The sequence below is a fragment of the Gopherus evgoodei genome, chromosome 10, assembly GCF_007399415.2.
Source record: "Gopherus evgoodei ecotype Sinaloan lineage chromosome 10, rGopEvg1_v1.p, whole genome shotgun sequence".
NCBI lineage: Eukaryota > Metazoa > Chordata > Testudines > Testudinidae > Gopherus > Gopherus evgoodei.
This window is the reverse complement of record NC_044331.1, coordinates 13948585-13970129: the sequence shown is the minus strand read 5'-3', so window position 1 is coordinate 13970129 and position 21545 is coordinate 13948585. Positions and strand designations below refer to the sequence as shown.

Here is a 21545-nt window from a genome sequence, read left to right as displayed (position 1 = left end):
GCACAAAATGCTGATTCAGCGACCAAAACATTTTGTGAATTCTTGTCAGTTTCACCGAAGTGATCATTTAAAACAAATGCCAAAAAAAAAGTCTAAATGTTTCGAGACGAACTTTTCATTCAGAAATTTCCTTCAAATTTAAAAACATGTTTTAAAAAAAAAGTCTAAATCCAAATTAAATAGTTCATTTAATCAGAAATGAATTTTTCTTCACTTTTCCACTTTCTCAAAATTGCCATACATTTTATTGTCAGTTCACCTTTTTTTTTTTTTTTTTTTTTTTTTTTTAAGATTTGCCAGCAAGCTGGAAGGCTACATAAAACACAGTCCCCTTCAGCACTGCACTGTGGCTCAATACTGATTCAGAAGGGACAGCACTTCCTACTTAGCCACCCACAGCATTCCTGAGCCAGAGTGTGATGAGTAAGGCACAATTATGTCACGGAGGTCGCAGAATCCGTGACTTCCATTGACATTTTCTGCCCTGGGACTGGAGGTTCCAGCCCAGAACCGTCCGGGGGGGGGCAAGAGGGGCAATTTGCCCCAGGCCCCATGCTCTGCAGGGGCCCCCACGCGAGTGTTTCGGAGTCCCTGGAGCGGGGTCCTTCACTCCCTCGGGGGCCCCAGAAAACTCTTGAGGGACCGGGCCCTGGAGCTTCTTCCGCTCCCGGTCTTTGCTGGCGGGGGGGGGGTCCTTCCGCTCCAGGGCGGAAGGACCCCCCCCCGCCAGCGAATTACCGCCGAAGAGGGACCTGCCGCCAAAGTGCAACCCGGTCTTAGGCGGTAATTCGGCTGCGGGGGGCCCTTCTGTTCCGGGACCCGCCGTGGGGGCCCCCTGCCACCAAATTACCACCGAAGAGAGGGCTGCACTTCGGCGGCGGGTCCTGCTTCGGCAGTCATTCGTCAGCAGGGCGCCCCCGCCACGGGTCCCGGAAAGGAAGGGCCCCCCGCCACTGAACAGGGCCGGCTCTAGACATTTCGCCATGTGAGGGGCGCCCTGCCGCTTGCCAGTCCCGTGACTCCAGGTGGACCTCCCGCAGGCATGGCTGCGGATGCTCTACCGGAGCCGCGGGACCAGCAGACCGTCCGCAGGCACGACAGCGGGAGGTCCACCGGAGCCGCCTGCCGCCGACGGCCCCAGGCCCCCGGAATCCTCTGGGCGGCCCTGTTCCAGCCAGCCCTGTCCTCACAGCTCCCAGCCCCCGACCTGATGGGGGCACCCTGCAGCTGTCCAGCCATGGCAGCTGGCAGACCCCCTGCATCTGCCCAGCTGCAGCAGGTGGCCAGTGGACCCTTTGCATCTGTCCAGCCACAATGGGGACTCCCCACAGCTGCTGCCACAGCCAGAGGCTGGAGGACCCTGCAGCTACCAGCTGTCCAGGGCAAGGGGACCCCGCAGCAGCCCAGTCCCCGGGGGACCCCAGAGCTCCCATACACCACACTGGTGGGGGACCCGAGAGCCCCGGCAGCAGTGGGTGCTGAACCCACCTACTCCTTTTGCCAGGGATATTTTTAGTGACAATCAGGGACAGGTCACGGGCTGCTGTGAATTTTTGTTTATTTCCCATGACCTGTCCATGACTTTTACTAAAAATATCTGTGACAAAAATGTAGTCTTAGTGACAAGCCATCAGAAGCAACTACCTGCAGGTCTAGTAACAGGCCCTGCGCCATTTAGCAAGGTTATAGTCAATCCACAGGCAAGAAACCACACCCAGGTGATCCCACCTCAGGCACATAGGCTCCTAAGGGAAACAATCTCTCCATTCTGCTCAGCGTCACTATCTGGCCAGGAACACTCCCCTTGCCAACAGTTTCATCAGACTGCTTTTGCTCCAGCTCCAGCCTACTTGTGCCTGTTTCCATGCTAGCCTGCCCCTGTTCCAGCCTGCATCTGCTTCTGCCTCAGCCTGGCACGCAGTGGTTCTGACATATCCTGTGCAGGGGCAGCTTCCTAGATCTCCATTAGTTTTTTCCCATGCGCGTGCACACACACACGCACAGTGGAACCACAGATTTCCAGCCTGAAGGACTTCTTTTAAATTAAGGAAAACAAGACAAGCAAGAATAAAAAGGGAGGTCTCCTTGGGAGGATGCAAATCTGAGTACCTCTTCTGTAATAAGGGCAGCAGCTCTGAGAACAAAATGGTTGCTGCCTCTGCACAAAGGTGGAGTTCTTAGAAATTTATATGTGCAATACAGAGAAAACAAAGGAATTGTCGTTTCATAGCTACAGAGCATATACACACCACAGCCTCCTCAGCGGAGAAGAGGACTGCAAAGCTAATCCAGCTATCATCTGTCTAGCTAGCTTCTTATGCTGTACCATGCCTGCTAGCATAGTAGCTGAGTGTCTGTATCCTTGGTGAATTGGGACTGAGCCCTTACACACCAGAATATCAGCAGAAGCCACAGAAAGCACCATAAAGGCACCAATACATGAAAGAGCAACATCAAAATGATCTTTTATTACCATTCAGAATGTTTACACCCTCTCAGTAGACACTGAAAATTGAACAAACCAGAAGACAGAATAAATGGTTAGTGCCACGGGCTGAGCATCCCACAGTGGAAAATATGGAGGGCTGGGGCTATTCAGCTAGTCCAGCAGAGTGATTGGTGAACAAACTGAAGTGCTTTGTAATACGCAATAAAAGGAAAATGGCTGTATTTTATCCCGGCTCGTGTTCCACTTCCGCCTGTATGAATTAAGGGCATTATAAGAGTCTGCGGAATTAGTCAGGATTCCTACCGGGAGGCTAGAAACATTATCTAAGCTTACCTGCTTACAAGATTCAGCTACAAGAATCTAAGTATGTGTTTCTAGATCTCTGGCTGTTAGGAATAAGAGTGGGAGAAAAGACAATTCTGAAATCAGCTCTGAGGAAGGGAAGAGCAAAGGCCTAGAAGAACTGTTTTCTATTCACAGCTTTGCCTCTGACTCACTGTCTAATACTGGGCAAGTCACTCAGTTTCTTTTTGTCTCAATTTCCTTATCAGTAAGAGACACTTAACTACCTCACAGCTATTTTTGTGAGCCTACGTTCACTAATGTTTGTAAATGCTTTGAGATCCTCACATGATGTGGTCTGTAAGTGTGCAAAGAACTGTTTGTGAAGCACAGTGCAACATAAAGCATGAGTCCTCTGGATCCAGTCCACAGGTGGAGATTAAACCACATAGCATATGGAGCTAATGCTAGCAAAGGAGTACGGTGAAATTAAAGTTGCTGAAGGCATGCAACTTAATAGGGTGGCATCTGTCTGCAGGGTGCGTTCTCACGTATGCGCAAACAGTGGTGTGAGAGTAAAATTGCTGTAGCTGTGTGTGGTGTGTGTGTGTGTGTGTGTGTGTGTGCACGCGTGCTTTGTGGTGGACTGCTGCAGATAAAGGAACAAATTCTTAGTTCAGAAATCCAAAGTAGAGTTCACCTGAACTCAACTCATCTGTGCTTTAGTCTCTGCACTCCGTGTATTTGAGAGTTATTTGATGCCAGTGCAGGAAAGGTTGAGACTATAACAATATTAACTGAGAGGAGAGGCTAAGGCACAGGGACTGAGGAGATACCAGTTGAGCCTAAACAAAAAAATCAGATGTGCAAATAATAAAGAAGCAGAGAGGGTGCTGCATGGAACCGTCCCCTGCACACTCTTGCGGGGCAGAGAACATTCTCTCGTCTCACTGCAACCTGCATGCCTCCCAGGCCTGCGAGCTCTGCCTGAGACCTCAGTTAGATTAGGCCAATAGGTCATGTTTAAAGATGTGTTTGCTAGCATGTTTAAACCAGCACATTTAAACATGAGCATAGAGAGAGTTTAACTCTAGAGCTGGGTGGAGAAAAGAATTTCGGTTTTGTGGAGACTTGTAATATTTCAACATTTGTTTCCATTCTGATTCAAAACAAAACTCCACTTTTTTTTTTAATTCATCACAAAAGAGACTGGAGCCTCATTTCTGGGGCAGGCTATCTGATGGGTTGCCACAGAGCAGGGGACCCGAGAAGCCCAGGCTGCTGAAGCGCCATGCATCAGGATTCCCAAGGCTTCCAGGTTCTCAGCTTCTTGTCAGCATGCCAGATGAGCTGCTGAGGATTCAAGGTGATCGAGGGAAGCAGGCAGGTTTCTGACAGAAAACTACCTGACAGGCAAGATTCCATATGAGTCTTTCCTGGGTTCTGTTAGAACACCGTCAAAATCAAATTGTCTCAAAATGTTTCAGTTTCAAGTAACACATAAGCAAATGCAGCTAATTCCAATGAAAGAACATTTTGTCAGAATTTTTCCAATCAGATCAATTTAACATCTTTAAAACCAAGTTAGCTGGTCATAGGACGAATCACCACCAACTAATATATTTGTAAAGGGGTTAAAACACCATCTAGACAGGGACTCTCAGTAGATTCTGTCTCGCAGAGCAGAGAGGTCTCTCACTGCAGCCAGCACACTCTCCCTGGATCTGTTTATCATGAGGATGCTGAAGAGTCCCAGCAGAGGCAGCAGTGTGATGTGCACACACTCATCTGTGGTTTCTAGTCGTGAGTGGGGAATTGGGCGGGATCCTCACAGAGTTGTACCTTTCCTGCAGGCTGTTGGCAGAACATCATTTGATGTCTCAGGGAGACAACGTAAGACCAAAAATGTACTTTTAGGGGTCAGGGTATGTGATATTTTGGTGATTTCCCTGCCAACAGATCTCCCATGGCAAGTGATAGAGAAAACAAACTGGAACCCCCTGAAGCTGTCATTTCTGCTCCACTTCCGACCTTTGGAAGGATTAGCATCCTCACTCTTCACGGGATCCTTGGTGTGTCGTATCTTGTTTATTCACCCAAGGTGACCCAGTGTTTGCACTTTTCAGGGTGCTGCTCCCAGTCTGAGCTATCAGGAGACATTAGCTCAGAAGGCACCATGGACTGGTAAAGGCTTATAAAGGCAACAAGCCATGATCGGCTGTCACAGACATTGCCCTCACACAGCTTCCACCATTCACCACATGCATTTGGGGACTTATTGTTCACAAGAGCCATATCTGATCGAAATCTTGCTACATCTGATCCCCTAGTCCAGGGATCGGCAACCTTTGGCACGCGGCCCATCAGGAAAATCTGCTGGTGGCCTGGGCCAGTTTGTTTACCTGCAGTCTGCAGGTTTGGCCAATCGCAGCTCCCACTGGCCGTAGTTCGCCATTCCAAGCCAATGGGGGCTGCGAGAAGCAGCGCGGGCCAAGAGATATGCTGCCTGCTGCTTCCCGCAGCCCCCATTGGCCTGGAACAGCGAACTGCGGCCAGTGGGAACTGCGATCGGCCGAACCTGCAGACGCTACATGTAAACAAACCATCCCGGCCCGCCAGGGGCTTTCCCTGATGGGCCATGTGCCAAAAGTTGCTGATCCCTGCCCTAGCCCCACCTGAAGCAGTGGCCAATTCCTCAGGCACCAGAGGAAGGCCGTCCCATTAGGATGCATGTCCCATGCACCCGTGAGATGCTGCAACAGCTCAGCCACAGGGAGAGACTGTGAAGCATCTTGGGAAATGCAAGCTAGCCAGGGAGTAGGGTACATGGGAAGAATAGCGGCATGTGGGACCTGGACCTACAATTCCCATGAGGCCCTGCAGAGGCACAGACAGATGGAGATTATCCATAAGATGAAATGTTTCAACATTTCTGAACTGAATTTATTTATTTGAGAAATTTTAATGTTTTGAATTTCTGTCCTGATTCAGGACAAAAAAAAAATAAATAGTCAAAGTATCGCAATTTTCTACAGGACGGAAATTCCATTTTTCAATCAGCTCCGTTTAAAACATAAGAAGAATTCTACATTGCAAGGGTAGAACAATCCAGAAGCAGCTGCTGAGCTGGCCCCAGCTTGCGTTTACCTGTGCAGTGGTGAAGAGGATCTCCATGCCACGGGCACTGAGGAAAGTCTCCCTGGCAGACTGGATGTTGGTGATGTGTTTGAGGCAGAGCAGGAGACCCCTGCGGACGTGGATGTACCTATTGGAGGCATCGCAGCGGTGCCAGTCCTGGTACAGCCTGAGCAGTTCACACAAGTAGCCTCTGTTGATTGCTCGTCGGCTGTTAGACTCTGAAACCAAAGGAGAATGGCTGAGTTGCAAACTTCCCCTCCACACACACACACAAGCACTGACTGATCATTGTCACACATATGCACAATGCTTATACACTCACATGCACACACTTGCACATCCATTTGGTCTTGTGCACACAATCACAGACATGTTTATTAACTTGATTTTAATAATTTGCATGTGTGACCTTCATTGTTATTTGTTAAGCATAGGGCATGTGCTTGGCATAGCACTAAGCAAAGCAAAAACTAAAGACAATTCCTGCAATGAGATGCTTGGCACAAGCAGGAGATGCTGGATTGACAGCCCTGGAGACTGGATTGACAGCCCTATGAGTGGAGCACAGGGCAGCAGCAGTTGTGGCTGCCTCTGTCTGACCCAGGACACCCATTATGCTCCTCAAAATGAATATGGAAGAGGGCGGAGCCATTGAGGGAAAAAAAGAGAGACGCAATATGATTGGTTGGGAGAGGGTCTTGTGATCCTCATACAGTAGTATGGATCCAAAGGAGACTGACAGACAGCGGGCAACACAACCAATTACCTTTCAGTCACAGGACCCTGCCCCAGACAATGAGGTTGTGTTTGGCTACTGGAAGATGTGATGCATGCTCACACATCCCTTTGTAATGAAAGCCATTGCACAACAGAGATTATAAAATCACAGCCCCTTCCTTCTGCCATTTCAGGACCACCAATCCAATCATTAATCATAAATCAGGCTCAAAAGATCATGATTTAACTTAAAAATCACAAGTGACTTTTAAAAAAAAAACCCACCACGTTTGGTTTCTTTTTCTTTGCCCTCTGGTTTCTGAGCCTTTTGTGTGTGCTCAGGTCACATTTTCAAGCTTTACTCCAAAACCATAAAGGTTTAAAAGTTCTTTATAAAATTGCAAGACTCGCAATAAAATCACAAAAGCTAGTAACACTGCCATTTAACATTTCTGAAGCGTTTTTTCTCTGCATTCCTTGCCCTGCCCCAGCATGTGCGAGTACAGGCAAGCTACAAGCTGTTCTTTCCCCCTTAAGCCAGTCCTTGAATGAATGTATTTTTCCTGGCTGGTCCACCACATGCCTCATTCTGACCTGCTTCAGAAGCTTCCAGGAGCATGCTCATCAACCCACAGGGCCAGGAACCATGTGCTGGGTCCCCTGAATCCCAATTACTGTATGCAATTTGCAACAGAAAGCTCTTGCTGTGGCAAGTCTTCTCTATCTGTTCTTTGGAAACATCACACAGAGATCTTGCACAAACAGGGAGGATTGATGGGAGCAAAGAGCTCTGCACAAAGGTCTGCCAATATATTTCAGTCCTGATCTGCAGCATCTCCTGTCATTCCATTTCTGGGAAGCCCCCCGGAGGTCTGCCACTGCAAATCAATCCTGGCCTGCAACTCCATTGCTATACCAGTCCACGGCTACCACATTAAACTGCAGAAGCACCTCAAGCTTGATCTGCCGTCTCTGTTATTCCCTTCCTAGGTCAGTCATGCAGCTCGGCCACTGCACCTCAATCCAGGCCTGCAGCAGCCTCTGCTGTCTTACTTCTTGGCCTCCACACAGCTCTGACAATATATCTCATGTTTTCAGTTCTGGCAACTGTGTATATGAGACCACAGACATGTTACTTCTCTGAGGGTTGGTCCACACTACGGGGGGAAATCGATCTTAGATACGCAACTTCGGCTAGCTGAAGTCGAATATCTAAGATCGGATTACTCACCCGTCCTCATCGCGCGGGATCGATGTTCGCGGCTCTCCGTGTCGATTCCGGAACTCCGTTGGGGTTGATGGAGTTCCGGAATCAATATAAGCGCCCTCGGGGATCGATATATCGCGTCTAGATGAGACGCGATATATCGATCCCCGAGCAATCGATTTTAACCCGCCGATACGGCGGGTAGTCCTGACGTAGCCTGACCTTCACTCATTATTGGTGTGCACACGCATGCTAGAAAACTTCAATTGCTTGAGAATCCCTTATGAGTCCCAATGGTTTGATTCACGATTTCCTGTTAATCCGCCACCAGATGTCATGTTCGCTAACCTACAGGATGACTAACCCCTCAAATCAGTCAATCTTCTGTGAAGAATTGCTTAGGGAATTCTGCCAAGTATATGCACATGACAAGAGGCAGAGCAGAGTTGGGGAGCTCAGGCTGGGGGCAGTCTGAATCGGACTCAGGGTGGCCTCCTGCCTTGTACAGAGGCTAATGAAATAGGAATGGAGCCAGAGCCACACCATGTAGCACTTCAACCCATTTGTCAGGACCCATGGGGCATAGTGGCAGTGGAAAGGGCTGGGAGTGGAGCTAGTTAGAAATTTCAACCAAAGTAAAATTCCTGTAAAAATTTTTTGGAGATTTTTCCCCCATTTTTCAACCAGCTCTAGCTGGGAGTCAGGACACCTGGATTCTATTCCTGACTCTGGCAGTGACTCATACATATGGCCTTGTGCAAGTCGCTTGATCGCTCAGTGCCTCAGTTTCCAATCCTCCCATTGTGCATTATGAATAGAAAGCATGACACCGTCTAAATGCTGAGGATATTTATTATTTATTTCTCTTAGGTTTCCTGTAGCACTTATCAATGTAGCATCTAAACATTGGCATTATGAATTAAAGTAGGGAAGTCTGTTCTAGAGGAAAGGAAGGTTACTAGGACAGGACAGGAGGAAATCATTCTGTGTCCATACCTGCAGCACTTTGATTACAAGAGATGAGAATTACTGGTGAGGAACCAAAATGCTGTTGTCTCATTGAGATATTCAGTTTGGTTGGTTCTCCTGGACCATCCCATCAACCTCTCCTGTTCTCCTCCCACTGGCAGGTCTCTCTCATTCTATTCTTCCATTCCTTTTTCAGTTTTATAGTCAGCAAAGCAGAGAAAGAGCAAAAAAGGAGGAATGCCAAAATCTCCAGAAGGCAGGAAGGAAAACAGAAACCTACCCACCTGTCTCTTATCTGTTGGTCTCTCCATCTACGTGATGCACCTGTCTGTGCATGTCTGTATTTTGGCTAAAATACAGATGGTGGGTATGAGTCACAGAGATACAAGCAGCCCTGTACACACTTGTAGGCAGCAAGAAGTCAGATCCTCCTGGAGTGGATTTGCGTATTCTGTGTGGTAGGTGGTAGATACCCTTTGCCTCTCAACCTTTTTGCTGTTGGTCCTGCACTGTGCTACAGGTTTCCACTAATAGTCCATTGCAGTCAATGGATAATGAGGACATATTTGGGCCACGCTTCTCTGCCTGGACACACCGAGTGAGCTTGATTGCTCAACAGGCATGCTTTGCCTGGATGTCCCCAGCATATCTGGTACATTCATCCTGGAGGGTCAACCATGGTTAAAGATGCATCTAAAGCCAGGAGCTCGCACAAAAGAAAAGTCTCCAGTTTCAAGGGAACTCTGGCTTGTTCACTGCGTGGCAGGTGGGGGACTCCAAAACAGGGTGTGAGGATAGCAGATAAACGTCATCAGTTAGCTGTCATTATGGCCTCAGGGCTGTTGCTGTTTCTGGGGATGCTCACGAAGCCTCTCCTTTTCACCCCTGCCCCCTCTGAAGCTGCACACATGGGACTACTGAAGATCACCTGGCTTATACAATCACATAACTGGATTACAGTCAACCTGAAATATGAGGAGCAAGCCACTGCTTACCAGGGGGAACAAAGAGATGTTTGTGTCTAGCTGTTTAAATCTCTTTGGTAGTCTCTTTGTTGATCTGAGTCAGCCAATTCATTTTGCCAAGGACATGGTTTGAAGTGAAGATGCTCTGCTAAATTAACCCTGCAGTCTCCAAGAGCTTGGAAGCAGTAAGAAGACCTCCTGTTCCCTGCTACGTACTAGTGATTACTCCTGAGAAATACTGAGTATAAGGCAACCTCTAAAGGGAAGAGCCACTGGGAGCCCATTCCTGCTCCAGAGATACATCAGGTTTCCCTATGGGAACTGGATCAATTCTCCCGAAAGACGAGCCTAGTCCTCCAGTGAACAATAGGATGAGCCTACATCTAGTGGTCTCAGTGGTTTCAGCAAGAAACTGATGTGGGTTTCCTGTTAAGGTGACTCCAGGGCCCGGCTCCACCAATGTTTGGGGTCAGGTCTCTCCCCCGGTTCCACCTGCCACCTCCGCATGCCTCCCCCACTTGCTGCCCCCGCGCACCTTCCGCCGGGCCCCAGGAGCCCCTGCCTCAAGCCCGTGGCTGCCTCCTGCAGCTCCACAGTGCATTCTGCTCTGCTAACTCCCGGCATCAACCGCTGCTGCTGGGTCCTAGTTCCCCCATCCACTAGTGGCAGGGCAGGGTGCCCTGACCCTAACCTTCCACCTTGGACTTTTCCCTTTTCTGATGGGACCCTCCACCAGCACAGCCCCCCTCACCCCTCACCCACAGTCACCACTCCTGCCTCATGCTGGGCACGGGGCAGCCCTACCCTGCACCCCCAGTGAGGGGCAGCAGCAGGGGAGGAGGCACACATGTGATGGCAGCCCCCCCTCCCCGACACCCACCACAGGGAAGGCGAGGGAGCTTCCTGAAAGGGGCCCTAGAAGCACGTGTAGTGACAGTGGTGCAAGGTGAGTGTGTGCTGCTGGGGGGAAGAAGGGAGCAATCCCTCAGAGCTCACTGCTACTATCGGGAAGAGGCCTGGGGAGAGTCCTCCTCTCTGGTCCCAGCCCCAGGGCAGCCTGCCTGCACCTGAAACTCTTCATCCCAAGCCCTGCCCCACCCCAGAGCCTGCACTCCAGCCAGATCCCTCACCCCCCCACACCCCAACCCTCTGCCCTAGCCCTGAGCCGCTCCCACACCTCAAAGCCCTCATCACCAGCCCCAGCCAGAGCCCTCATTCCCCACACCCTAACCCTCTGCCCCAGCCCTGAGCCCCCTCCTGCATTGTGAACCCCTCATCCCCAGCCCCACCCCAGAGCCCTCACCACTGCACCCTAACCCTCTGCCTGAGCCCCTCCCACACCCCAACCTCCTCATCACCAGCCCCACCCCAGACCTCTCATATTTTTACATTATGTTTAAAAATATATATCAGCTTACAAGGTAGGTGTGGTGAGTTGGGACTTGGACCTGTTCTGGGCACCACCAAAAATTATACAAACCTGCTGCCCCTGGGTGACTCTCCACCCATCTCAGAATTCAGGGGGCAGCCATGATTCTGCCCCACATCCTGTGCATCCAGCCTGCAGGATGACATTTAAAGACACCCAATGTTTATTTCGTCCCTTGGGACAACTGCATCCAATTAATGTCACTGAGGTATCAACACCAGGGCGAGAAGACAGAGGACACAAGTGTATCTCACTGGTCAGGATGTGGTACACGTCTCCCTCTGTGCCCAGTCCACAGAGGAGATTAATCTGTTTCAGCTATCAGCCTTAGTTCCAGCTATAGTGACTCAGTCCTTCAGCTCTGAAAGTCCCCCGATGTTAGCCAAGATGGTATCTCACATAAAGATATAGCATGACATGAGAACCTTCCACTAACTGGCCATTGTTGCATCATCAACATGTGAAGATTAAGAAAGGGCAAACCAATGCCACACTAAACTACAGAACTATCCCCAATGGGAAGCAAATCTTAAAATTTGAAAAGGTTTAATTTTTCTCCCATATGTTTCATTTTCTTAGTACTTTGTGTTCTTGGATGGAAGCCAAAGTGTTGAAATTCCATGAAAAATACTGTTTGCACAAAATTTCCAATCCAGTTTTTCAGACTAAAGTGCTCTGGAGAATTCAGATAAGGATCCAGAAATTTGAAGGACTTCTCCAAACTCCATCTCTGAACTTTCAGAAGTCCACCCGTCACTGAGGACACAAACACTGTCCTTCCATCAGGATAAGCATGCCTCATTTGCCAATGCATCACTAATAGAGAGAGACAGACAAAATGATGCAACATCTCAACTCCATTATTTCATCCTTCAGGACAAAATAGAGAGGGGCACTGAGCTGTCCATGTGGGAGGTGAAACCATCCTTCCACTCTGGGACAGTAGGTACATCTGCATTCAGAACCCTCTGAGAGAAGAACAATCTTGTGGAGTAGAAATGAAAGGGACATCCATTCCCACCCTTCCTTTCCCCCTGCACCCTACCCAGTTACACTGAATGACTATGCTCTGAAGAAGAGACAAGATACAGCCTCAAAACTGGAACTGGAATTATAAACATCCTGAAGTTCAGAGGGGAAAGGGGAGGATCAGTGGTTTTGCTTCACAGTGTTATAAAGGTGGGGCCATCACTTGCTAAACTGAGATCCAGTTTCTAATTTTGACCCTTCCACAAAATATGGGCAGTTCTGCTGCACACCCATCCCTGATGGGCAGGCTATGAAATGTTTGCTTGATAGAACTCCCCTCTTCTCTTCCTTGGGGAGCCTACGTGTCCCCTTGAGGAACCAGTCTGTATGGGAGGGAATCACACTGGATATTTTATCCCACTGGGCACACAATCCTCATGCCTTCATGAAAGGAAGAATGTGAGTGGTTAAATAAAGGAGGAGGGGGTGGGGGGAGGACCAGGGAAGGAGAAGTATGGCTGGGAGGAAATAGGAAAATAGGTAAGGCAAGAGGATAAGAAGAGAGAAAAGGGGGAGGGGTGAAAAGGTCATTTGCAATAACTGCTGCCTGCACCATAGAATCCTCTTGATAAAAGAGACATATTCAGGAGGTCACCGCAGCCTGTCTCTTTAAATTGCTCATTACAATTTCACCAGGCAAGCAATGCAACAAGGTCTCTGTCTGTTTCCCTAGCCCTTTCCCCTCAATAACTGCTGAGCAAATGCCTCCGAGATTGGCTCCAGCTAATTTCCTTAAAGACACGCAAACTGCTAACACTGGGAAGTACAGATAGTCGGGTATAACAAATATGACCAAAATTAGATTAAAATAACCTGCTGATAAACAAATTACTCACCAAAAATAAATATTGGATTAAGCACAGATGGGACCTGGGATAGCTATAATAACAGTGCCATCATGTGGTGCTGGGGTGACGCAGTTGGCTTGTGTCATGGTGGTGCGGGACAAGAGGAATGTTCAGAATTACCCAATTTAAACTTTACAGACCCAAACAGGCAGCTGCCTAAGCCTGTTTCTTCAGCTTGACTGTTTCCCCTACCCTCAAAAAATTGCATTGTGTTATTTTATTTTTAGCATGAATTCAGCACTGACAAAAGCAAAAGATCCCATGGGATGGAGTCACATACAGCACAGCTTCCCTTCCCCCGTCCCTCCTCCCTCCACACACTTGCCACTCTGCCTATGCACTCAGGAGCCAGGAGGTCAGAGTTCTGTCTCCATTTCTCCCACTGGCTTGCTGCATGATTATGGGCAAGATACTTTGCAGTATTGTGCCTCAGTTTCTCCATCTGTACAAGAGGGGCGATACTCACCTCACCAGGGGTTGGGAGGTTTAGTTCATTAATTTAGTGAAGGGCATTGACATACTCAGACCCAAGTCCTTACAGAAGAATTATTGATGCTCCTGTATCACTCAGCCTCCCAACTACTGTTAATTGCTAACATCCAACAATATGGCTGAGCCCATAGCAGATCCAAATAAAAGAAGGGCAGTGCCCCACAGAACTTACAGTCTAGAAGGCAGACAGAGGAGATGCATGGGAAAAAAACAGAGGAAGGAGCCAATATGGGATTTATGTTTGCTTATTCTGTCTGTGGACACTGCAGAGGTAATGAATCATATGAAGGCATCAGAATGAGAAGACAGTAAAAGCCTGGCACACAGCAGTTAGAAGATCATTCTGTGCACAAGGGAGCTGCTCAGAAGAAAGTATGAAGGCAAGTGTGGGGGAAGGAAATGAAGGGGATGTCAAGACGGGAGTCATGGGTAGAGAGAATGACATGCTAAGAAATGAGATCCAAGATCAGGGTTTCTCAAACAGGGGTCTCTGCTTTTGTAGGGAAAGCCCCTGGCGGGTCGGGCCGGTGTGTTTACCTGCCCCATCCACAGGTCCGGCCAATTGCGGCTTCCACTGGCTGCGGATTGCTGCTCCAGGCCAATGGGAGCTGCTGAAAGCGCGCAGGCTGAAGGACTTACTGGCCGCCACTTCCAGCAGCTCCCATTGGCCCGGAGCAGCAATCAGAGGCCAGTGGGAGCTGCGATTGGCCGGACCTGAGGACGGGGCAAGTAAACACACCAGCCTGCCAGGGGCTTTCCCTACGGAAGCAGAGACCCCTGTTTGAGAACACTGTTCAAGATATAGGCCAGTGTGGAGCAGTGCAGCGGCTAGGGGTAAAGGCAAGATATTTAAAGTCAATGCAGTGAGCAAGGGAATCTAGTGGAGAGTTGCCAGTGTTGCCAACTCTCATGATTTTTCCATGAGTCTTGCAGTATTTGGTATTCCCCTTAAAGTCCCAGCTCCTGGAGTCAGGTGATTATAGAAGAATCTCAGCTTTCATATTAAAAAAAAGTAAATGTGTAACCCTCAGGATTGCAGAATAAAATATGAAAATGTGCCGTGAGTGCCACCTAAAGGCTTAAAAACCAGAAGGCAAATTAAAAGTACCCACTTTTTGGTATGTTTAACTTTCTGATTTTTAAGCCAATCTCATGATTTTCTGGGGCCTGATTCATGATTTTTGAATGTTTGACATTGGCAATACTGAGATTCCAAGAGCAGAGTGAGATGGTCTGATTGTCAGGGAAGGAAAATCTATTTTGTATACGTAATCTACAATCCTAATTATAAAAGGATATAGTCGTTATTGCAGCATTAGAAATGACACACGCTTCTGAGCCTACATTAATAGTCACCCAAATGTCTATAATTCCTTTCTATTCACATTTTCAAGAAGAAAAGCATCAGGCTCCCTCTGGCCATGTTCTGGGGCTGCATGTCTTGAAGCACCAATTTCAAGAAACACACATTGGCTGCCTGAGCAGCGTCCTTTATGGGAGCCCTAGGCAGGTTTGAGCAGGGTTATGAAAACAGTAAGCAGAATGGCCTCACCTCCAAAATCCCTCAGGCTGAGGGTGTCCCATTGCAAATACCTTGGAGAAACATGGTCATGTTCATGAGGCATGTGAAGGGGACCATGTGCTGCAGGAGAGGTGGTAATAATCAGTGATCTCCAGACCTGTGAGCAGATGTTCCCCATGAGATATCCCAGCAGCCATTTCACTGGCAAACCTGGTACTTTCACTTCTAAGACAGCTAGCAGTCAAGACAGTTTCCCAGCTCCAGACAGACTGGTAATTTCCTCATAATCTGCTGCCTTCAGTGGCTCCCAGACAGATTTTGTTCCCTCACCTACTTCCTCAATAGCTCCCCAGTATTAAGCAGCTGCAGGTGAGCAGTTCCCATCAGTGTCTGTTTGGACAGAGAGAGGCGAGATTTCAGCCACAGATCAAAGCTTACAGGTAGCCCTTTCCTCAGCAGCTGGCCAAAGTATCAGTGAAGACTAGAGGAATCTTGAGGGGCAGGGAGATTATCACCATGAAAACATTAGGGAGAGGCATTGCCATCTGCCTGCTCCTATTAAAACTATAAGGGATTCTTTCTCCTTCTGACTTCCTGCCAAAACAGAAGAGGGGCTCCTGGCCTAAGAGATCCTTGCAAATATGATCTGTGTAGCCAGAGGCAGAGCAACATCCCAGCTGGAGACACTGAGTGCAACCCTGAAGGTGGACTTCCAAGAATGGATGCATTCTTGACCTCTCTGTTTTCTGGGTGATCTCATCCTCGTTCCTAACAAGATCAAGTCTCACTGCAGTAGCACAAGCAGGTCACTTTTCAAGGCCCTGATGAGGCTCAGAATAGCTCATGTGCTGATGCACACTCCAATTTAATTGTTGCAGCTAGCACCAGGGTTTCCATTTCCCATTCAGCTCAAAGTCCACAGCTTTCAACATCTGTGAGGTCCATCACATTTGATTTTAGCCTGTGTCTCCATAAGCAATTCTCCCACACAACAATGCCTAATGCTTGTAAACATTTACTGTCTTTGGAGGCTACTAGAAGAAAGTAAGAGTGAGAAGAAACCCAAATCATGTTCTGGACCAGTGACTCTCTAACTGTGGACCACTGATGAACCACAGAGCCGCTGCTGGTGCCTTGGGCAGAGCTAGCTGATCACATGATGCTGGCTCAGCCTCCTTGGTTCCAGTCATATCACATTTTTTAAAAACAACATCTAAAACTCCACCCCTTATTTTCCTCATGTCACTTTTCCACTAAGTGGTTGCTGTAGTTACCACGTCAACACTGTGCAATTGCAGATAGGGTGGGTGATTGTCCTGGAACAGAAAGCCTGGTTCCACCAACACCACTGAGACAGCAGAATCTCCCTTCACAGTCCCAGGTGCTGACCAGAAAGCAGGAGTGCTGTAGAAAGCCTTGTGCTGCCAACTGAGTTTTCTACTCTCCCTGCAGCTCCCCTCCTCTCTGTGAATTCCTCCCTCTCTAAATGCTAATTTTGCTTTTAAGTTGAAGGCAGCTCTGGAGTGGCCCCATCACCTGCTTATTAAGATTTAGTATCTGAACCAGAAGGTGTTTCCTTGTTGCAATAACGTGACCTTTAAATCTAGGCAGCAAGGTTAATACCAGAGCATTATTTGAGAATTCATCACTTGAGCTGGTGCGGCTCAGACATGATCCCATTGCAGCGTGCTCATTTAAGTACTGCTTCCAGGCCTATAATTTTTCACAAATGCATTTATTCCTAATGCTCACGAAAAGGACAGAGAAGAGAAAGAGTAAAGGGGGTAGGGAGGAGGGGGAAGAGAGAGAGGACAATACGCCATTGTGATTTATTGGAGAGAAGATTGTCTGCAATAGTAGAGCACTCTTTCTTAATCAAAGCTTTATTAAATCCTGGTAATAAAAAGCTAAGTGTTTTTGGATGAGATAAAGGCAGAAAAGGGTAACACGTTCACTTCAGGAACATTCAGGCCAGGAGTACATACAAGGGGACCCGCGCTAAAAGAACCCTAACCCCCACGAACCAGACACTGCCAGTGTTAGCTACTCCCTGCCAGAACGTGGCAATCTCTAAGTACCGGGGCTAACTTTAAGATCTACAAGGCTTCAAGCACAAGTGGAGACCTGAGATGCTAGCCAGGGAAGAATAAAGTAAAAGTGGTGTCATTATGACAGTCTGCAGAATTCTTCTAAGCCCTTCCCAAAAAATCAGAACAAGTGACCACCCTGGTCATTTCTCTTAAGGAGGTTGCACCTTTATGTGTAGGTTATGATTTCCCACCTGCATCATCACAAACACAGGAAGAAACATGGCAAGACATACAATAAATACTACATACTATCCCCTCCAATTTCTCAACACAGATTGCTTTGGTCTATTGCAGGGATCGGCAATCTCTGGCACACGGCTCATCAGGGAAAGCCACTGGCGGGCCGGGACCATTTGTATACCTGCAGTGTCCGCAGGTTCGGACGATCGCAGCTCCCACTGGCCACGGTTCGCCGTTCCCGGCCATTGGGTTCTGCAGGAAGTGGCGCAAGCCAAGGGATGTGCTGGTCACAGTTTCCGGCAGCCCCCATTGACCGGGGACAGCAAACCGTGGCCAGTGAAAGCTGCGATCGGCCGAAAATGTGGATGCTGCAGGTAAACAAACCATCCCAGTCCGCAAGTGGCTTTCCCTGATGGGCTGTGTGCCAAAGGCTGCTGATCCCTGGTCTATTGCATTTCAGAGGTGTGGGGGGAGGGGCACATTGAGTTGGAGAACGTATCAATTCCTAATGGGACGTCTATCCAGGTGCACAGCACAGACAGGTATGACAGTAAGAATATAAAAAGAAGGCGCTTACTTGATTTCAGCAAAGCTGCTAGAACCTCAATGGCAGCCCTGGAGGGAGAAAAACAATGGAGAAATATCATCAATTTCTTCAATAATTGTTTTTAACCTTGGTCTTCCCAGTCTCTGGGTCAGATCCCCAGTTGGTATAATTTGGCAGGATATCACTCACATTGATGGAGCTACACTTAATAACAGCAGCTGAGGATCAGGCCCTTCATGTTTGATTCAGTTATCCAACAAGACCAGCGTTAGCCCTCTAGCCTTAACATTACGTTGATCTATACTGACCATTAAAAATAAACAAACATCCACATATCAAAAGAAATGAGACAAGTCTTCGGCCTTTGAACTGTTTCCCTTCAGCCCTCCGTCTGCATCACAGACTCAGAACAAATCCAGACCAGACACAGGGATATATTTCTGCCGCCTGGGTTATCAGACACATATATATCATAAGACGTGTCAGCTCCAGGGTTCTGGCCAAATTTCAACTCAAGACATTTCATTTTGCCAAACTAAACATTCCCTCCTCTAGCATCAATTTAAAAAGAAAAGCAGCCTCTCCCTTTATCATTATCAATCACTAGTATTACCATAGCCACAGCTGAGATCAGGGCCCCATCCTGGTAGGCACTGAAAAAAACATAAGAGACAATCCCTGCCCCAAAGTGTTTACAATCTAGATAAACAAGGTAGGTGGATATAAAGTGACTTGCACAAGGTCACACAGCTCAATCTGTGGCAGAGCTGAGACTAAAACCCAGGCCTCTCATGTCCCAGATGAGTGCCCTATCCACTAGACAACACTGCCTCTTGATTCTTTCCCTGCTAGAAATTGCTGTAACTTTGCTGAGGCAGAACAGCTGCTGCATCTTACTCAGAGACAGCTGTATTTCAGAGGGTGAGCAATCCCATGCTGCTCAGGATTCTATAGGCAACAGATACAAAATTGTAATAAAATATACTTGTAAAACCAAGAACTTTGACAAAGGGCCTTTTACACTCTGACAGTGGTTGAGGGATCTTGACACTGACCTTTATGCCTCACTAGGTGCCAGCAGTGAAACTGCATGCTTAGATGTGTGTTCTTGCTCAGCTAAATAAATACAGGTGGAAGGGAGAGATGGAGTCAGATGCTCCTGATCTTTCCCTTTAACTGTTTCCCTCTCCTTAGGAAAACAATGAAATATGCATACATACAGTGCATATTTGAGGACCCAGTGCATGTTGGGTCAAGCCAATGCAGTCAAGCCAAGCTCCCTGCAACTGTCCCAAACCCACATGGGGAGTGCATGAAAACATCCATCAGTCCTCTCATGTCCCCACATCACTGCCCTGTCTCTGACCTTCCATCACTGCCGAAGCTCCCAGCTGCTAGCCTTTGACAGCTCAATAATTCAAAAGAAAGAACGGGTCATTTTACCTAAGAGTGTCACTGATAGGAGAGCAATCACATGCTAGATTCACAATGCAGAGAAGCCACAATGGACTAAACTTCTATTTGAGTTTACTTTCCACTGAGAAACCCAAATCTCACCCACTCCTTACCCTCCCCTGATTGCTGTGTCTTCTTCCTAGCAATGACTTTGGCTTGCCTTCGCTAAAACATACCCTTACCAACATGCACTGGGTCCTCTTCACAGGGAAATACCATCTAGTGCATTCCACCGGCTCTTGCTGGGCTAACGGTGCTTTAGGAGAAGGGAGAAAGTGAATAGCTAGGGAGTCTCATAAGGGTTCAGAACCAGATGCTCTTTAGTGCTCAGGTGAGCTGTGTGAGGAGACTAAACAATTCGCTGACCCAGCGGCTGCCAAGTCCAAGCAGGTCATTGGGTCTGGATTTAAACAGGAGCTGGATCAATTTGTGCCCACTCTGAAATCCACGCTAAGGACAATCAAATGCTTCAGTGTGTCACTCATTTCATATCGCAATGACATAGCTGGTGGGTATATGCACCTCTGCTCTCAAATGGATGGAATCAGAGCAACTTCTCTGGGTGGCATAGGCCCCATACAGCTAGCAGCAGAAGAGATTCTCCTATATCAGCCTGTGCTTTTTGGAGCAGGAGGACTAGAGTTCCAGCCCCACTGTTGCTGCGAAGTTCTACACGCTGACTGCATGTCGGATAACTACATCTATAAAGCCCTTCATGCCCACAGATTCATTACAATATAATCTCTTTATAAACAAATCCCCAAATAAATCATATTAACTTCCACACTGAGCCAATTATCATCCTGCAGCAGGAAATAAATATTTTATCTTCTCCAAACTACTACTACTTGTGTGTCCACTCAACAGCTGAGAAGAGGAAAGCTTCCAGAACCGACTCCTGCCAGCTCCTGACATTCCAGGCCAATTTCCCTCACAAACCTACCCCTCTCAGAATTAATCTGTCAGACACACAAACAGCAAACAGGGCAAAAAAAGTCAATGTGGCAGCATTTCAGCAACTAAGGTCTCACCAATTAAAAAGCAGGAAAGTCATAATCATTTCTGCAGGAATTAGACAACAGCCGGTCAGCTGATGGAAGGGGTTTAGTCAAGGCCGGTGCAATGATGTTTCGCGCCCTAGGCGAAACTTCCACCTGGCACCCCCCTTGCGGCACCTCCCCACCCTCCGCCCTGAGGCACCCCCGCCACCCCAGCTCACCCCTGCTCTGTGCATGAGCATGAGCACCCTGAGCACACTGTGGCTGCTTCACTTCTCCCACCTCCCAGGCTTGCAGCACCAATCAGCTTAGGCACCGCAAGCCTGGGAGGCAGGAGAAGTGAAGCAGCCATGGCATGCTCGGGGAGGAGGTGGGGCATGGGTGAGCTGGGGCGGGGAGTTCCCCTGCATGCTGCCCCCCCCTTACTTGCTGCAGGCGGCTCTCCCCGTGCTCCCCTGCCCCAGCTCCCTCCACCTAAATGCCAGTGGTGACCAGGGTGGCCGAAGATCCGGCCGCCACACTCGCTGCCGAAGAAAATGTCGCCCCTCAAATCCCAGAGCCCTAAGCAACCACCTAGGTCGCCTAAATGGTTGCACTGGCCCTGTGTTCAGTGTGACATGCAACCATTCAGTGTGTTAGACTGCCGCCTGCTGGAATGGGCTATACTGCACACAACGATTACTTAGCCTTTCCCCCAAGTTTTCAATTAGAGACTCGGAAAACAACTTCCAAGCAAATCTCAACCCAGCTCAAACTGTCATCCAGAACTCAGATCCAAATATGAGTCATGAATGGGGTTTGACGTTACGTGTATACATATTTTGGGCATTGGCCTCTGCATTTCCTGGGTGATTCCTGAACCAGACACCAAAGCCCCGAATATCATAAGAAAGGCTGTGCCTGCAGTGTTTCTGGCTCCATCCGGCGGATCCAAGAGGTTGGAGTAGTTCCGATGGGCATTGGATTCACTTATGCACTTTTGAGGCCTTATCTAAAATGAAATATTGAACATTCACAAGGAACCTCCACAGACATATGCCACTGCCATGTCAGAGGGACACCAGCTAAAGGGGGGCACAGGACGGCCCCACATGCCGCTCCACGCTCCTTTTAGCTAAGATGCTTGTATGGCTGCCATCACAGTAGTGTCCGGTTCCTCACATTATTTTATGCATTTATCCTCCCAATACCCTTTCACGGCAGGGGAGTTCTACTTTCCCTGTTTTAT

At 48.3% G+C, this 21545-nt stretch overlaps 1 protein-coding gene across 1 annotated transcript in view; it reads right to left on the bottom strand.

Annotated features, from left to right (window-relative positions):
• AGBL1 (ATP/GTP binding protein like 1) overlaps nt 1-21545 on the bottom strand; it is a 386927-nt gene that overhangs the window by 307736 nt on the left and 57646 nt on the right. Inside the window, exons 6-7 of the mRNA XM_030579006.1 lie at nt 17895-17932; nt 5879-6087 (exon numbers count right to left, since the gene is read on the bottom strand). Of these exons, the coding sequence (XP_030434866.1) occupies nt 5879-6087; nt 17895-17932 (247 nt within the window). The remainder of the gene's footprint in view (nt 1-5878; nt 6088-17894; nt 17933-21545) is intronic.